General features: G+C 45.7%; 1 protein-coding gene across 1 annotated transcript; it reads left to right on the top strand.

Annotated features, from left to right (window-relative positions):
* The first annotated feature begins 5,940 nt into the window (after window positions 1–5,940).
* Window positions 5,941–15,917, top strand: LOC109886352 (synaptogyrin-3). The gene is made up of 4 exons (XM_031821542.1): window positions 5,941–6,518; window positions 9,744–9,978; window positions 10,077–10,222; window positions 10,582–15,917. The coding sequence occupies exons 1-4, from the start codon at window positions 6,417–6,419 to the stop codon at window positions 10,792–10,794; spliced, it is 696 nt and encodes a 231-aa protein (XP_031677402.1). The 5' UTR covers window positions 5,941–6,416; the 3' UTR covers window positions 10,795–15,917.
* The last annotated feature ends 1,219 nt before the right edge of the window (window positions 15,918–17,136 follow it).

The following is a 17,136-nucleotide window of genomic DNA, read 5'->3' on the forward strand; positions in this document are numbered from 1 at the left end:
TCAACAGATGTGTAGTCTAGACCTCCTACGTCCTATACCTCCTCAACAGATGTGTAGTCTAGACCTCCTATAACTCCTCAACAGATGTGTAGTCTAGACCTCCTATAGCTCCTCAATACATGTGTAGTCTAGACCTCCTATAGCTCCTCAATACATGTGTAGTCTAGACCTCCTATAACTCCTCAACAGATGTGTAGTCTAGACCTCCTATAACTCCTCAACAGATGTGTAGTCTAGACCTCCTATAACTCCTCAACAGATGTGTAGTCTAGACCTCCTATAACTCCTCAACAGATGTGTAGTCTAGACCTCCTATAACTCCTCAACAGATGTGTAGTCTAGACCTCCTATAACTCCTCAACAGATGTGTAGTCTAGACCTCCTATAGCTCCTCAACAGATGTGTAGTCTAGACCTCCTATAACTCCTCAACAGATGTGTAGTCTAGACCTCCTATAACTCCCCAACAGATGTGTAGTCTAGACCTCCTATAGCTCCTCAACAGATGTGTAGTCTAGACCTCCTACCTCCTCAACAGATGTGTAGTCTAGACCTCCTATAACTCCTCAACAGATGTGTAGTCTAGACCTCCTACCTCCTCTACATATGTGTAGTCTAGACCTATAACTCCTCAACAGATGTGTTGTCTAGACCTCCTACCTCAACAGATGTGTAGTCTAGACCTCCTTTAACTCCTCAACAGATGTGTAGTCTAGACCTCCTACCTCCTCAACATATGTGTAGTCTAGACCTCCTTTAACTCCTCAACAGATGTGTAGTCTAGACCTCCTTCATCCTATACCTCCTCAACAGATGTGTAGTCTAGACCTCCTATAGCTCCTCAACAGATGTGTAGTCTAGACCTCCTATAACTCCTCAACAGATGTGTAGTCTAGACCTCCTATAGCTCCTCAACAGATGTGTAGTCTAGACCTCCTATAGCTCCTCAACAGATGTGTAGTCTAGACCTCCTATAACTCCTCAACAGATGTGTAGTCTAGACCGCCTATAGCTCCTCAACAGATGTGTAGTCTAGACCTCCTATAGCTCCTCAACAGATGTGTAGTCTTGACCTCCTATAGCTCCTCAACAGATGTGTAGTCTTGACCTCCTATAGCTCCTCAACAGATGTGTAGTCTAGACCTCCTATAACTCCTCAACAGATGTGTAGTCGAGACCTCCTACCTCCTCTACATATGTTTAGTCTAGACCTCCTATAGCTCCTCAACAGATGTGTTGTCTAGACCTCCTATAACTCATCAACAGATGTGTAGTCTAGACCTCCTACGTCCTATACCTCCTCAACAGATGTGTAGTCTAGACCTCCTATAACTCCTCAACAGATGTGTAGTCTAGACCTCCTATAGCTCCTCAATACATGTGTAGTCTAGACCTCCTATAGCTCCTCAATACATGTGTAGTCTAGACCTCCTATAACTCCTCAACAGATGTGTAGTCTAGACCTCCTATAACTCCTCAACAAATGTGTAGTCTAGACCTCCTATAACTCCTCAACAGATGTGTAGTCTAGACCTCCTATAACTCCTCAACAGATGTGTAGTCTAGACCTCCTATAACTCCTCAACAGATGTGTAGTCTAGACCTCCTATAACTCCTCAACAGATGTGTAGTCTAGACCTCCTATAGCTCCTCAACAGATGTGTAGTCTAGACCTCCTATAACTCCTCAACAGATGTGTAGTCTAGACCTCCTATAACTCCCCAACAGATGTGTAGTCTAGACCTCCTATAGCTCCTCAACAGATGTGTAGTCTAGACCTCCTACCTCCTCAACAGATGTGTAGTCTAGACCTCCTATAACTCCTCAACAGATGTGTAGTCTAGACCTCCTACCTCCTCTACATATGTGTAGTCTAGACCTATAACTCCTCAACAGATGTGTTGTCTAGACCTCCTACCTCAACAGATGTGTAGTCTAGACCTCCTTTAACTCCTCAACAGATGTGTAGTCTAGACCTCCTACCTCCTCAACATATGTGTAGTCTAGACCTCCTTTAACTCCTCAACAGATGTGTAGTCTAGACCTCCTTCATCCTATACCTCCTCAACAGATGTGTAGTCTAGACCTCCTATAGCTCCTCAACAGATGTGTAGTCTAGACCTCCTATAACTCCTCAACAGATGTGTAGTCTAGACCTCCTATAGCTCCTCAACAGATGTGTAGTCTAGACCTCCTATAGCTCCTCAACAGATGTGTAGTCTAGACCTCCTATAACTCCTCAACAGATGTGTAGTCTAGACCGCCTATAGCTCCTCAACAGATGTGTAGTCTAGACCTCCTATAGCTCCTCAACAGATGTGTAGTCTTGACCTCCTATAGCTCCTCAACAGATGTGTAGTCTAGACCTCCTATAACTCCTCAACAGATGTGTAGTCGAGACCTCCTACCTCCTCAACAGATGTGTAGTCTAGACCTCCTATAACTCCTCAACAGATGTGTAGTCTAGACCTCCTACCTCCTCTACATATGTGTAGTCTAGACCTCCTATAGCTCCTCAACAGATGTGTTGTCTAGACCTCCTATAACTCATCAACATATGTGTAGTCTAGACCTCCTACGTCCTATACCTCCTCAACAGATGTGTAGTCTAAACCTCCTATACCTCCTCAACAGATGTGTAGTCTAGACCTACCTCCTCAACAGATGTGTAGTCTAGACCTCCTATAACTCCTCAACAGATGTGTTGTCTAGACCTCCTACCTGAACAGATGTGTAGTCTAGACCTCCTACCTCCTCAACAGATGTGTAGTCTAGACCTCCTATAACTCCTCAACAGATGTGTTGTCTAGACCTCCTACCTCAACAGATGTGTAGTCAAGACCTCCTTTAACTCCTCAACAGATGTGTAGTCTAGACCTCCTACCTCCTCAACATATGTGTAGTCTAGACCTCCTTTAACTCCTCAACAGATGTGTAGTCTAGACCTCCTTCATCCTATACCTCCTCAACAGATGTGTAGTCTAGACCTCCTATAACTCCTCAACAGATGTGTAGTCTAGACCTCCTATAGCTCCTCAACAGATGTGTAGTCTAGACCTCCTATAGCTCCTCAACAGATGTGTAGTCTAGACCTCCTATAACTCCTCAACAGATGTGTAGTCTAGACCTCCTATAGCTCCTCAACAGATGTGTAGTCTTGACCTCCTATAGCTCCTCAACAGATGTGTAGTCTTGACCTCCTATAGCTCCTCAACAGATGTGTAGTCTAGACCTCCTATAACTCCTCAACAGATGTGTAGTCGAGACCTCCTACCTCCTCAACAGATGTGTAGTCTAGAACTCCTATAACTCATCAACAGATGTGTAGTCTAGACCTCCTACGTCCTATACCTCCTCAACAGATGTGTAGTCTAGACATCCTATAGCTCCTCAACAGATGTGTAGTCTAGACCTCCTATAGCTCCTCAACAGATGTGTAGTCTAGACCTCCTATAGCTCCTCAACAGATGTGTAGTCTAGACCTCCTAAAACTCCTCAACAGATGTGTAGTCTAGACCTCCTATAGCTCCTCAACAGATGTGTTGTCTAGACCTCCTATAGCTCCTCAACAGATGTGTAGTCTAGACCTCCTATAGCTCCTCAACAGATGTGTTGTCTAGACCTCCTTTAGCTCCTCAACAGATGTGTAGTCTAGACCTCCTATACCTCCTCAACAGATGTGTAGTCTAGACCTCCTATACCTCCTCAACAGATGTGTAGTCTAGACCTCCTATACCTCCTCAACAGATGTGTAGTCTAGACCTCATATAACTACTCAACAGATGTGTTGTCTAGATCTCCTACCTCAACAGATGTGTAGTCTAGACCTCCTTTAACTCCTCAACAGATGTGTAGTCTAGACCTCCTACCTCCTCAACAGATGTGTAGTCTAGACCTCCTTTAACTCCTCAACAGATGTGTAGTCTAGACCTCCTTCATCCTATACCTCCTCAACAGATGTGTAGTCTATACCTCCTATAGCTCCTCAACAGATGTGTAGTCTAGACCTCCTATAGCTCCTCAACAGATGTGTAGTCTTGACCTCCTATAGCTCCTCAACAGATGTGTAGTCTTGACCTCCTATAGCTCCTCAACAGATGTGTAGTCTAGACCTCCTATAACTCCTCAACAGATGTGTAGTCGAGACCTCCTACCTCCTCTACATATGTGTAGTCTAGACCTCCTATAGCTCCTCAACAGATGTGTTGTCTAGACCTCCTATAACTCATCAACAGATGTGTAGTCTAGACCTCCTACGTCCTATACCTCCTCAACAGATGTGTAGTCTAAACCTCCTATACCTCCTCAACAGATGTGTAGTCTAGACCTCCTATAACTCCTCAACAGATGTGTTGTCTAGACCTCCTACCTCAACAGATGTGTAGTCTAGACCTCCTTTAACTCCTCAACAGATGTGTAGTCTAGACCTCCTACCTCCTCAACAGATGTGTAGTCTAGACCTCCTTTAACTCCTCAACAGATGTGTAGTCTAGACCTCCTTTAACTCCTCAACAGATGTGTAGTCTATTCCTCCTTCATCCTATACCTCCTCAACAGATGTGTTGTCTAGACCTCCTATAGCTCCTCAACAGATGTGTAGTCTAGACCTCCTTTAGCTCCTCAACAGATGTGTAGTCTAGACCTCCTATACCTCCTCAACAGATGTCTAGACCTCATATAACTACTCAACAGATGTGTTGTCTAGACCTCCTACCTCAACAGATGTGTAGTCTAGACCTCCTTTAACTCCTCAACAGATGTGTAGTCTAGACCTCCTACCTCCTCAACAGATGTGTAGTCTAGACCTCCTTTAACTCCTCAACAGATGTGTAGTCTAGACCTCCTTCATCCTATACCTCCTCAACAGATGTGTAGTCTAGACCTCCTATAGCTCCTCAACAGATGTGTAGTCTAGACCTCCTATAACTCCTCAACAGATGTGTAGTCTAGACCTCCTTCATCCTATACCTCCTCAACAGATGTGTAGTCTAGACCTCCTATAGCTCCTCAACAGATGTGTAGTCTAGACCTCCTATAGCTCCTCAACAGATGTGTAGTCTAGACCTCCTATAGCTCCTCAACAGATGTGTAGTCTAGACCTCCTATAGCTCCTCAACAGATGTGTAGTCTAGACCTCCTATAACTCCTCAACAGATGTGTAGTCTAGACCGCCTATAGCTCCTCAACAGATGTGTAGTCTAGACCTCCTATAGCTCCTCAACAGATGTGTAGTCTTGACCTCCTATAGCTCCTCAACAGATGTGTAGTCTTGACCTCCTATAGCTCCTCAACAGATGTGTTGTTTAGACCTCCTATAACTCATCAACAGATGTGTAGTCTAGACCTCCTACGTCCTATACCTCCTCAACAGATGTGTAGTCTAAACCTCCTATACCTCCTCAACAGATGTGTAGTCTAGACCTCCTACCTCCTCAACAGATGTGTAGTCTAGACCTCCTTTAACTCCTCAACAGATGTGTAGTCTAGACCTCCTTTAACTCCTCAACAGATGTGTAGTCTAGACCTCCTTCATCCTATACCTCCTCAACAGATGTGTAGTCTAGACCTCCTATAGCTCCTCAACAGATGTGTAGTCTAGACCTCCTATAGCTCCTCAACAGATGTTGTCTAGACCTCCTATAGCTCCTCAACAGATGTGTAGTCTAGACCTCCTTTAGCTCCTCAACAGATGTGTAGTCTAGACCTCCTATAACTCCTCAACAGATGTGTAGTCTAGACCTCCTATAGCTCCTCAACAGATGTGTTGTCTAGACCTCCTATAGCTCCTCAACAGATGTGTAGTCTAGACCTCCTATAGCTCCTCAACAGATGTGTAGTCTAGACCTCCTTTAGCTCCTCAACAGATGTGTAGTCTAGACCTCCTATAACTCCTCAACAGATGTGTAGTCTAGACCTCCTATACCTCCTCAACAGATGTGTAGTCTAGACCTCCTACCTCCTCAACAGATGTGTAGTCTAGACCTCCTATAGCTCCTCAGATGTTTAGTCGAGACCTCCTACCTCCTATAACTCCTCAGATGTTTAGTCGAGACCTCCTACCTCCTAAACAGATGTTTAGTCGAGACCTCCTACCTCCTATAACTCCTCAATAGATGTGTAGTCTAGACCTCCTATAGCTCCTCAACAGATGTGGTCTAGACCTCCTTCGTCCTATAGCTCCTCAACAGATGAGTAGTCTAGACCTCCTACCTCCTCAACAGTAGATGCTACTGCTGTTTTCATGCCACAGCAGCCCTGTGCGTGTTCCCGCTCCGTCGAGCACGCCCCCGCCCAGTAGGAGCGTGCACATCGTGTGCGCGCAGGACCCTTCCCTAGACTACAAGACAGTACCAAACCCAGCCTGGAGCCTGACGCAAGGGAGCGCACCCAGAGAACAGAGAGAGAGAGAGAGAGAAGATGGACGGAGTGGGATCGTTCGGAGCGGGCCTGGCGGGTGCTGCCTTCGACCCGGTTTCCTTCATCAAGCAGCCGACCACCATCCTCAGGGTCTTGTCCTGGGTAAGAGACCGACAGATAACGGGGTCTGTCGCGGCGTCCTCCCTCGGCCTGCCGCTCGGTGGCGAGTGATCGCTCCGTAGAGCGCCGCAGATAAGAGTCTGGAAACGCCAGTAGGCTTATAGATGGACGGGGTCCAGGGGAGAGGAGGCTGTCGAATAACGGTCCATCCTGTTCAGATACACGGATATGTACCATGTTTTAGAACCTACGGTCGTTTTAGAAAACAGATTTGTAAAGAATGTCAAAAAATGAATGTGGCCTTAAAATGTATTGAATTAGGCTACAGATGATAACTAGACTGTTGCGTTGAGAGAAACGTATCTTTATAATGTCTATCTGTAGGCCTTAAGCAGGTCTATAGCATAGTGTTATTATTAAATCCCGTGTGTGTATATAGGCTGTGGGTTTGTGATATGGATCATTCCACCACTCCTCGGGAGGGGGCCGTATAGTGGCGTCGCATCCTCTCTCTCTCTATTCGCCAGTGTGGATCATTCTCCATGTGTTAATACCCCGGGTGGTTTGTCGTTCTATTGACCGGATAGTTCTACTACAGAGTGACGATATATGCACATGTGTTAATACCCCGGGTGGTTTGTCGTTATATTGTCCGGATAGTTCTACTACAGAGTGACGATATATGCACATGTGTTAATACCCCGGGTGGTTTGTCGTTATATTGACCGGATAGTTCTACTACAGAGTGACGATATGTACACATGTGCGATCTACAGTGCCTTGGAAAAGGATTTGTCCCCTTTCTGATTTTCTCTATTTGTGAATATTTTTTTAAACTGAACGTTATCAGGTGTTCAACCAAAACCTAATATTAGATAAAGGGAACCTGCGTTTACAAATAACAAATACATGTTATGTATTTTATTTAATTAATACATAAGTCTGTACTTTTGGTCCACACAGGTGTACCCCTCCCCTCCCCTCCCCTCTCCTCCTCAGGTATTCTCCCTGGTGGTGTTTGCCTCTATAGTGAACGAGGGCTATGTGAACCTGGGTAGTGAACGTCTCTTCTCCCCCTCCCCTCCCCTCCCCTCCCCTCTCCTCTCCTCCTCAGGTATTCTCCCTGGTGGTGTTTGCCTCTATAGTGAATGAGGGCTATGTGAACCTGGGTAGTGAACGTCTCTTCTCCCCCTCCCCTCCCCTCCCCTCTCCTCCGCAGGTATTCTCCCTGGTGGTGTTTGCCTCTATAGTGAACGAGGGCTATGTGAACCTGGGTAGTGAACGTCTCTTCTCCCCCTCCCCTCCCCTCTCCTCCGCAGGTATTCTCCCTGGTGGTGTTTGCCTCTATAGTGAACGAGGGCTATGTGAACCTGGGTAGTGAACGTCTCTTCTCCCCCTCCCCTCCCCTCCCCTCTCCTCCTCAGGTATTTTCCCTGGTGGTGTTTGCCTCTATAGTGAACGAGGGCTATGTGAACCTGGGTAGTGAACGTCTCTTCTCCCCCTCCCCTCCCCTCTCCTCCTCAGGTATTCTCCCTGGTGGTGTTTGCCTCTATAGTGAACGAGGGCTATGTGAACCTGGGTAGTGAACGTCTCCCCTCCCCTCCCCTCCCCTCCCCTCTCCTCCTCAGGTATTCTCCCTGGTGGTGTTTGCCTCTATAGTGAACGAGGGCTATGTGAACCTGGGTAGTGAACGTCTCTTCTCCCCCTCCCCTCTCCTCTTCAGGTATTCTCCCTGGTGGTGTTTGCCTCTATAGTGAACGAAGGCTATGTGAACCTGGGTAGTGAACGTCTCTTCTCCCCCTCCCCTCCCCTCCCCTCTCCTCCTCAGGTATTCTCCCTGGTGGTGTTTGCCTCTATAGTGAACGAGGGCTATGTGAACCTGGGTAGTGAACGTCTCTTCTCCCCCTCCCCTCTCCTCTCCTCTTCAGGTATTCTCCCTGGTGGTGTTTGCCTCTATAGTGAACGAGGGCTATGTGAACCTGGGTAGTGAACGTCTCCCCTCCCCTCCCCTCCCCTCTCCTCCTCAGGTATTCTCCCTGGTGGTGTTTGCCTCTATAGTGAACGAGGGCTATGTGAACCTGGGTAGTGAACGTCTCTTCTCCCCCTCCCCTCTCCTCTCCTCTTCAGGTATTCTCCCTGGTGGTGTTTGCCTCTATAGTGAACGAGGGCTATGTGAACCTGGGTAGTGAACGTCTCTTCTCCCCCTCCCCTCCCCTCCCCTCCCCTCTCCTCCTCAGGTATTCTCCCTGGTGGTGTTTGCCTCTATAGTGAACGAGGGCTATGTGAACCTGGGTAGTGAACGTCTCTTCTCCCCCTCCCCTCCCCTCCCCTCCCCTCTCCTCTCCTCTCCTCCTCAGGTATTCTCCCTGGTGGTGTTTGCCTCTATAGTGAACGAGGGCTATGTGAACCTGGGTAGTGAACGTCTCCCCTCCCCTCCCCTCCCCTCTCCTCCTCAGGTATTCTCCCTGGTGGTGTTTGCCTCTATAGTGAACGAGGGCTATGTGAACCTGGGTAGTGAACGTCTCTTCTCCCCCTCCCCTCTCCTCCTCAGGTATTCTCCCTGGTGGTGTTTGCCTCTATAGTGAACGAGGGCTATGTGAACCTGGGTAGTGAACGTCTCTTCTCCCCCTCCCCTCCCCTCCCCTCTCCTCCTCAGGTATTCTCCCTGGTGGTGTTTGCCTCTATAGTGAACGAGGGCTATGTGAACCTGGGTAGTGAACGTCTCTTCTCCCCCTCCCCTCTCCTCTCCTCTTCAGGTATTCTCCCTGGTGGTGTTTGCCTCTATAGTGAACGAGGGCTATGTGAACCTGGGTAGTGAACGTCTCTTCTCCCCCTCCCCTCTCCTCTCCTCCTCAGGTATTCTCCCTGGTGGTGTTTGCCTCTATAGTGAACGAGGGCTATGTGAACCTGGGTAGTAAACGTCTCTTCTCCCCCTCCCCTCCCCTCCCCTCTCCTCTTCAGGTATTCTCCCTGGTGGTGTTTGCCTCTATAGTGAACGAGGGCTATGTGAACCTGGGTAGTGAACGTCTCTTCTCCCCCTCCCCTCTCCTCTCCTCCTCAGGTATTCTCCCTGGTGGTGTTTGCCTCTATAGTGAACGAGGGCTATGTGAACCTGGGTAGTGAACGTCTCTTCTCCCCCTCCCCTCTCCTCTCCTCTCCTCCTCAGGAATTCTCCCTGGTGGTGTTTGCCTCTATAGTGAACAAGGGCTATGTGAACCTGGGTAGTGAACGTCTCTTCTCCCCCCTCCCCTCCCCTCTCCTCTTCAGGTATTCTCCCTGGTGGTGTTTGCCTCTATAGTGAACGAGGGCTATGTGAACCTGGGTAGTGAACGTCTCCACTGTGTGTTCAATAAGAACCCTGATGCGTGTAACTACGGAGTGTTCTGTGGTCTGGTGGGCTTGTTGCTGTGCTCCTTCTTCTTCCTGTTGGATGTGAAGTTTCAACAGATCAGCTCTATTAAGGACAGGAAGAAGGCTGTGATGCTGGAGGTCGGGGTTTCAGGTAGGCTAAAACACACAGACGGACACTCTTTATTTCAATGTGTATGCTGTGATTGGTTGGCTGTCCTCTGACTGTGTGCTGTGATTGGTGGTTTTCAGGTTTCTGGACGTTCCTGTGGTTTGTGAGTTTCTGTTTCCTGGCCAATCAGTGGTCTAGGACCGCACCTGAGGACCTGCCACTCAATCAGGGGGCTGACGCAGCCAGGGCATCTATCGCCTTCTCATTCTTCTCCATCCTCACCTGGGTACACACACACACACACACCCTATAGCTGCTCCAGGGGCACTGCACTGTGGCATTGTACTTCTCATTCTTCTGCTCCTCCTCTTCCTTCTCCTCTTCATTCTTCTGCTCCTCCTCTCCTCCTCCTCCTACTCCTCTTCCTTCTCCTCCTCTTCATTCTTCTTCTTCTCTTCATTCTTCTTCTTCTCCTCTTCTTCTCCTCCTCCTTCATTCTTCTTCTCCTCCTCCTTCTCTTCCTCCTTCATTCTTCTTCTCCTCCTCCTTCTCTTCCTTCTCCTCCTCCTCCTCATTCTTCTCCTTCTCCTCTTCCTTCTTCTCCTCCTCATTCTTCTTCTCTCCTTGTTCTTCTTCTCCCTCCAGGCTGGTCTGACGGTGCGTGCAGTCCAGAAATATCTCCTGGGAACAGACATGACCCTCTTCACCACCGACCATCTGGACGGAGTCGCCCCTGTAACACCATACCCCCCCACCACCACCGGGGGCACCATCGAGCCCAGCGACAACTACCAGAGCCCCCCGTTCACAGAGGGGCTGGAAGCTCCTGCCCCCACATACCAGGTCCCCATATACTAGTCCCTCCCTGTCCCCATCTCCCTGTCCCCACATACCAGGTCCCCATATACTAGTCCCCTCCCTGTCCCCATATACTAGTCCCTCCCTAGTCCCCACCTCCCTGTCCCCGTAGTCCCCACATACCAGGTCCTATCCACTAGAGAACATAGTGCTGGAAGCGCTGAAGGGGACCTAGTTACATGTACAGTCCCTCCATGGTAATGTTTTTAAGGGGATGTTATGTTCTTGGGTTCGGTGTTATCTGCATGTTCTGTAAGACTGACTAAGTGCCAAACTGTCTTGTGTGTCTGACAGTGACTGTAGATAGTAACTTTCACCACTATGATGTTAACGTGACCAAGTGCAATATCTCCCTCCACCCAGTAGCCACTCTGCCGACCAGTCATACACTATTCCCTATGTAGTGCATTAATGATGGCCAGCTGAGCCTTTACCACCAGTGCACTTTGTAAGGTAATAGTGGTTTCAGATGCGCCCTAAACTAATGTGTGCAAACATCACAGAAGATTCTGGCTGGTTTATGTTTACATTCTAGAAGTGGTTTGTTTACATTCTAGAAGTGGTTTGATTACATTTAGAAGCTATTTATTTATGTTCTAGAAGCTGTTTGTTTACATTCTAGAAGCTGTTTGTTTACATTCTAGAAGCTGTTTGTTTATGTTCTAGAAGCTGTTTGTTTACGTTCTAGAATCTTTTTATGTTTACGTTCTAGAAGCTGTTTGTTTACATTCTAGAATCTTTTTATGTTTACGTTCTAGAAGCTGTTTGTTTACGTTCTAGAAGCTGTTTGTTTACGTTCTAGAATCTTTTTATGTTTACGTTCTAGAAGCTGTTTGTTTACGTTCTAGAAGCTGTTTTTACGTTCTAGAATCTTTTGGTTTCTTTTCTAGAAGCTATTTGTCATTCTGGAAGCTGCCAAACTGCCCTGCTAGTTGTCTTCCTTCACAGAGCATCAGTCAGTCAGCTACCCAGAGATAAACTAGACATACCATGATGGCTCTTTATTACTGTATATACCCTGGGTCTGGGTCTCTCTAAATCTGCTCTGTGGAATATAACCGTGCCCATTGTTACCATGGTGACAACACACCCACACACACTCACTAGTGAACCTCACTGCCCAGTGTGTGTGTGTCTGGTGTGTGTCTGGTATTTGTTGTTTCAGGTCTGAAGAAAAAGAAAGACAAGTAAAGTGTTCTTCTGTTGGTGGTGTTCCGGAACAGAGGTGTTCCGGAACAGTCTGTCTCACCATCTTGTACAGTGTCTCTAGGTGAAGCCTAGACATTACATGTCACTGTCTGTATTGACAGTCATATTACATATTATATTACAATTCAAGAGGTTTTGTGTTTGTTGATATAACAGTCAACAGATGAATATAATGCTGAATATAACTGACCTCCAGAAAGCCTTGTCTGTGGTGCCATCTGCTCCTTGTATCACTAGCGGTGTAACAGCGCCCTCTAGCTGCCGAGGGACTCGAGCTTTTAAAGGCCCAATGCTGCAGCTCTCTTTTTATCTGAATATCAAATCATTTCTAACGAATTAGTACATTTCTGTTATTCCTTTTGACCATTTTAATTGAAAACAAACGAAAAAATAGCAAAGTGTAATATCTCAAGCAAGAATTTTGCTAGGACTGTCGGAGTGGTGAGGGGGAAACTAGCTGTTATTGGCAGAGAGATTTCGAACTCTCTTATTGGTCTATTAACTAATTAACCGCCGGGTGACGTCACCAGGCAGGCCAAAACTCCATCCCACCAAAACAGACTGAAATTTCAGACGGTCTTTTCAAGCAGCTCTTCAACTAAAACGGCATTATGAATTTCACAGTATTATTCCAACATCATAGCGTGGAAATATATCAAACACAGGAAAATTTTTGACTGCCTGGGGCTTTTAAAATACGTTTAAAAGTGATGAATGTAATATTGTGTGGGCAAAATGTTCTGTTGAATTCTGTGTAATTGTGAATTTAAAGAGCCGTTTGTTTTGATTTTAAAATTCATTTGATCTGAATTGATATGGAAAAACGTTGATTTACCCCTAAAAAACCCTGAAAGGTTGAATAAATGGACTTACACATAGGACCTACAGTATAACGAACGGAGTTCTATGTTCAGATTAAGAGGATGTTTCAGTATGTAGATCAGGGACGGGCAACTCAAGGATGGCCAATATACAGCACCAGTCAAAAGGTTGGACACCGACTCATTCCAGGGTTTTGATTTATTTGTACTATTTTCTACATTGTAGAATAATAGTGAAGACATCAAAACGATTAAATACTCCCTATTAATGTAGAATGTCCTCTGGGTCTAATAGACCTATTAAGGATTAATCGTATAACTTTTAAAATGTATTCCCTTTTAAATGTGTTGTAAACACAACCAGTCATGTTTTCAGCTTGCCAAACAATCACTTCCCTAAAGGTGCTCCTGTTGGCTTGCCGCGCACGTTTGTCCACTGTGCGCCGGTCGTTTGATGAATGGAAAGAGATCTGTTACAAAATAAACGAGAAGTGTAATGACATTCAGTGATTGTCAATGGCAACCATTAGGCTTGTAGTCTGAATTGATGCGTCCGCTGCTGTAAGAGCGCGTCGCAGTCTGTCTCTCTGCCTTGGTAGAAATGTTGTCGGACGCAATTTGGAGGGAATACTGCCCGTTTTAATGTCAATTCTCTCATTTTCATGCAGTTGACATGCGGTAATGTTAATCCTTAAGAGTTTGAGTTTAATGCGTCAATCTCAGTAACATAATACAAAAATCCCCATCTAAACATGTCAGTTTAAAGATAGAGATGGTTTGCCTGGGCTCAATGCACCGCATCCTCCTGTCGGGATTCCGCATCAGCGGGGGAAGGTGGCCGAGCTAAAGCAGTGTTTGACAGAACATGAGACATCCCGAAAATCAGAGAACCGTTTGGGCATCTCCGTTTAGCTCTACGAACCCCACAAGTGTCATAGGACTCCTCTGAAGGTAACCAGGTACCGGTACAAAAACAATCAATAAATGGAAGTATGGAGGTAGTTTTGTTAAATATGTCCAAAAAACTACAATATTTCCTGGTCTTATATCTCCTAGATATACAGAACCAAACGTTTGGACACACCTACTCATTCAATGATGTTTTATTTTTTAAAACTGTTTTCTACATTGTAGAATAATAGTGATGTCAACTATGAAACAACACATGGAATCATGGAGTAACCAAGAAAGTGTTAAACAAATCAAAATATATTTTACATTTGAGATTCTTCAAAGTAGCCACCCTTTGCCTTGATGACAGCTTTGCACACTCTTGGCATTCTCTCAACCAGCTTCACCTGGAATGCTTTTCCAACATTCTTGAAGGAGTTCCCACATATGCTGAGCACTTGTTGGCTGCTTTTCCGTCACTCTGCGATCCAACTCATCCCAAACCATCTCAATTGGGATGAGGTCAGGTGATTGCGGAGGCCAGGTCATCTGATGCAGCACTTCATCACTCTCCTTCATCAAATTGCCCTTACCCAGCCTGGAGGTGTGTTGGGTCATTGTCCTGTTGAAAAATCAATGATAGTCCCACTAAGTCCAAACCAGATGGGATGGCATATCGCTGCAGAATTCTGTGGTAGCCATGCTGGTTAAGTGTGCCTTAAATAAATCACAGACAGTGTCACCAGCATTTCAGTTGAATACATTCAGTGGGACATCTGACTAGGTATCCCCCTTTCCCAAAGCACCCCTACACCATCACACCACCTCCTCCTCCATGCTTCGCGGTGGGAACCACACATGCAGAGATCATCCTTTCACCTACTCTGCATCTCACAAAGACACGGTTGGAACCAAAGATCTCAAATTTGGACTCATTTGGACAGATTTCCACCGGTCTAATGTCCATTGCTTATGTTTCTTGGCCCAAACAAGTCTTCTTATTGTGTCATTTAGTAGTGGTTTCTTTGCAGCAATTCAACCATGAAGGCCTGATTCACACAATCTCCTCTAAAAAGTTGATGTTGAGATGTGTCTGTTACTTGAATTCTGTGAAGCATTTATTTGGGCTGCAATCTGAAGTGAGGTTACCTCTTTGCTTCTTGCCATAATGTGGACTTGGTCTTTTTACCAAATAGGGCCAACTTCTGTATACCACCCCTACCTTGTCACAACACAACTGATTGGCTCAAACGCATTAAGAAGGAAAGAAACTTCACAAATTAACAAGGCACACCTGTTAATTGAAAAGCATTCCAGGTGACTACCTCATGAAGCTGGTTGAGAGAATGCCAAGAGTGTGCAAAGCTGCCATCAAGGCAAATACATTTTGATTTATTTAACACTTTTTTGGTTACTGCATGTTTGCATATGTGTTATTTCATAGTTTTGACGTCTTCACTATTATTCTACAATGTAGAAAATAGTAAAAATAAAGAAAAGCCCTGGAATGAGTAGGTGTGTCCAGACTGTTGACTGGTACTGTAGGACAGACACTTCAAAAACCTTGTTTCGTATCATTTCTTGTTTTGCCATTGCTGAATATGTTATTCAATGTGTTTCTATAGGTCATTAGTAGTAATAATAAATATTAAAGGCCAAATTCAATATTTGAAATGGCTCCATACGGAACACAGTTACTTACTCTACACATCACAGCAGCGTGTCTGTTCTATATCCTATAATTCTATGTTGTGTTGATGTTCTCAGTACTCTAGTCTGAGTGATAGAGGGGTCAGGAGACAGGGAGGAGGGGTCTGGAGACAGGGAGGAGGGGTCTGGAGACAGGGAGGAGGGGTCAGGTCTGTAGATTAAGGAATCATTTCAGATCAACTAATTTCTGTCCTGTTGATCCTCCGAAACACACTCTGCCTGCGTATGTGTGTCCACTCCAGTGCTGTTGGTAGTAAAGTATCTCAGTGTGTATTATAGAAGTGGTCGTAAAGCCGTCTGTAGTGCTTCAGTATTATAATAACTCTGTTGGAAATGGACCAATCACATGTGATCTGACCCTGGTTGTTGTTTTTAAAGGTGTAGCACCTCAATGTGCCCATTACTTACAGAGGTCCTTCCATTGTTCTCCTCTCTGAATGTCTGACTGCTGTCAGATCACCTCACTGAAATAAAGCAGAAAATTTTTCATGACTGGTCTCTGTTGTGTTACTTCTATAAAGGTCGCCCCTTCTGTTGTGTTACTTCTATAAAGGTCCCCCTTCTGTTGTGTTACATCTATAAAGGTCCCCCTTCTGTTGTGTTACATCTATAAAGGTCCCCCCTTCTGTTGTGTTACATTCATTAAGTTCCCCCTTCTGTTGTGTTATGTCTATAAAGGCCCCCCTTCTGTTGTGTTACATCTATAAAGGTCCCCCCTTCTGTTGTGTTACATCTATAAAGGTCCCCCCTTCTGTTGTGTTACGTTCATTAAGTTCCCCCTTCTGTTGTGTTATGTCTATAAAGGTCCCCCTTCTGTTGTGTTACATCTATAAAGGTCCCCCCTTCTGTTGTGTTACATCTATAAAGGTCCCCCTTCTGTTGTGTTACATCTATAAAGGTCCCCCCTTCTGTTGTGTTACGTCTATAAAGGTCCCCCCTTCTGTTGTGTTACATCTATAAAGGTCCCCCCTTCTGTTGTGTTACGTCTATAAAGGTCCCCCCTTCTGTTGTGTTACGTCTATAAAGGTCCCCCCTTCTGTTGTGTTACATCTATAAAGGTCCCCCCTTCTGTTGTGTTACGTCTATAAAGGTCCCCCCTTCTGTTGTGTTACATCTATAAAGGTCCCCCCTTCTGTTGTGTTACGTCTATAAAGGTCCCCCCTTCTGTTGTGTTATGTCTATAAAGGTCCCCCTTCTGTTGTGTAACATCTATAAAGGTCCCCCCTTCTGTTGTGTTACATCTATAAAGGTCCTCCCTTCTGTTGTGTTACATCTATAAAGGTCGCCCCTTCTGTTGTGTTACATCTATAAAGGTCCCCCTTCTGTTGTGTTACATCTATAAAGGTCCCCCCTTCTGTTGTGTTACATCTATAAAGGTCCCCCTTCTGTTGTGTTACGTCCATTAAAAAAATGTACGTAAATATTCAGACCCTTTGTTTTGAGACTCAAAATTGAAGTCAGGTGCTTCCTGTTTCCATTGTTCATCCTTGAGATGTTTCTACAACTTGATTGGAGTCTACCTGTGATAAATTCAATTGATTGGACATGATTTGGAAAGGCACACACCTGTCTATATAAGGTCCCACAGAGTATGTCAGAGAAAAAAACCAAGCCATGAGGTTGAAGGAATTGTCCGTAGAGCTCCGAGACAGGATAGTCTTGAGGAACAGATCAGGGGAAGGAACCAAAACATTTCTGCCATATTGATGGT

This window comes from Oncorhynchus kisutch, unplaced genomic scaffold, assembly GCF_002021735.2.
Source record: "Oncorhynchus kisutch isolate 150728-3 unplaced genomic scaffold, Okis_V2 scaffold3991, whole genome shotgun sequence".
NCBI lineage: Eukaryota > Metazoa > Chordata > Actinopteri > Salmoniformes > Salmonidae > Oncorhynchus > Oncorhynchus kisutch.

Bases quoted from the DNA above. Each gene is read 5' to 3' on its own strand.
- LOC109886352 (XM_031821542.1), top strand. From the start codon at position 6,417: ATGGACGGAGTGGGATCGTTCGGAGCGGGCCTGGCGGGTGCTGCCTTC. The intron at 6,519-9,743 runs GTAAGAGACCGA...TCTCCTCTTCAG, and splicing joins TCCTCAGGGTCTTGTCCTGG to GTATTCTCCCTGGTGGTGTT. The intron at 10,223-10,581 runs GTACACACACAC...TTCTCCCTCCAG, and splicing joins TCTTCTCCATCCTCACCTGG to GCTGGTCTGACGGTGCGTGC.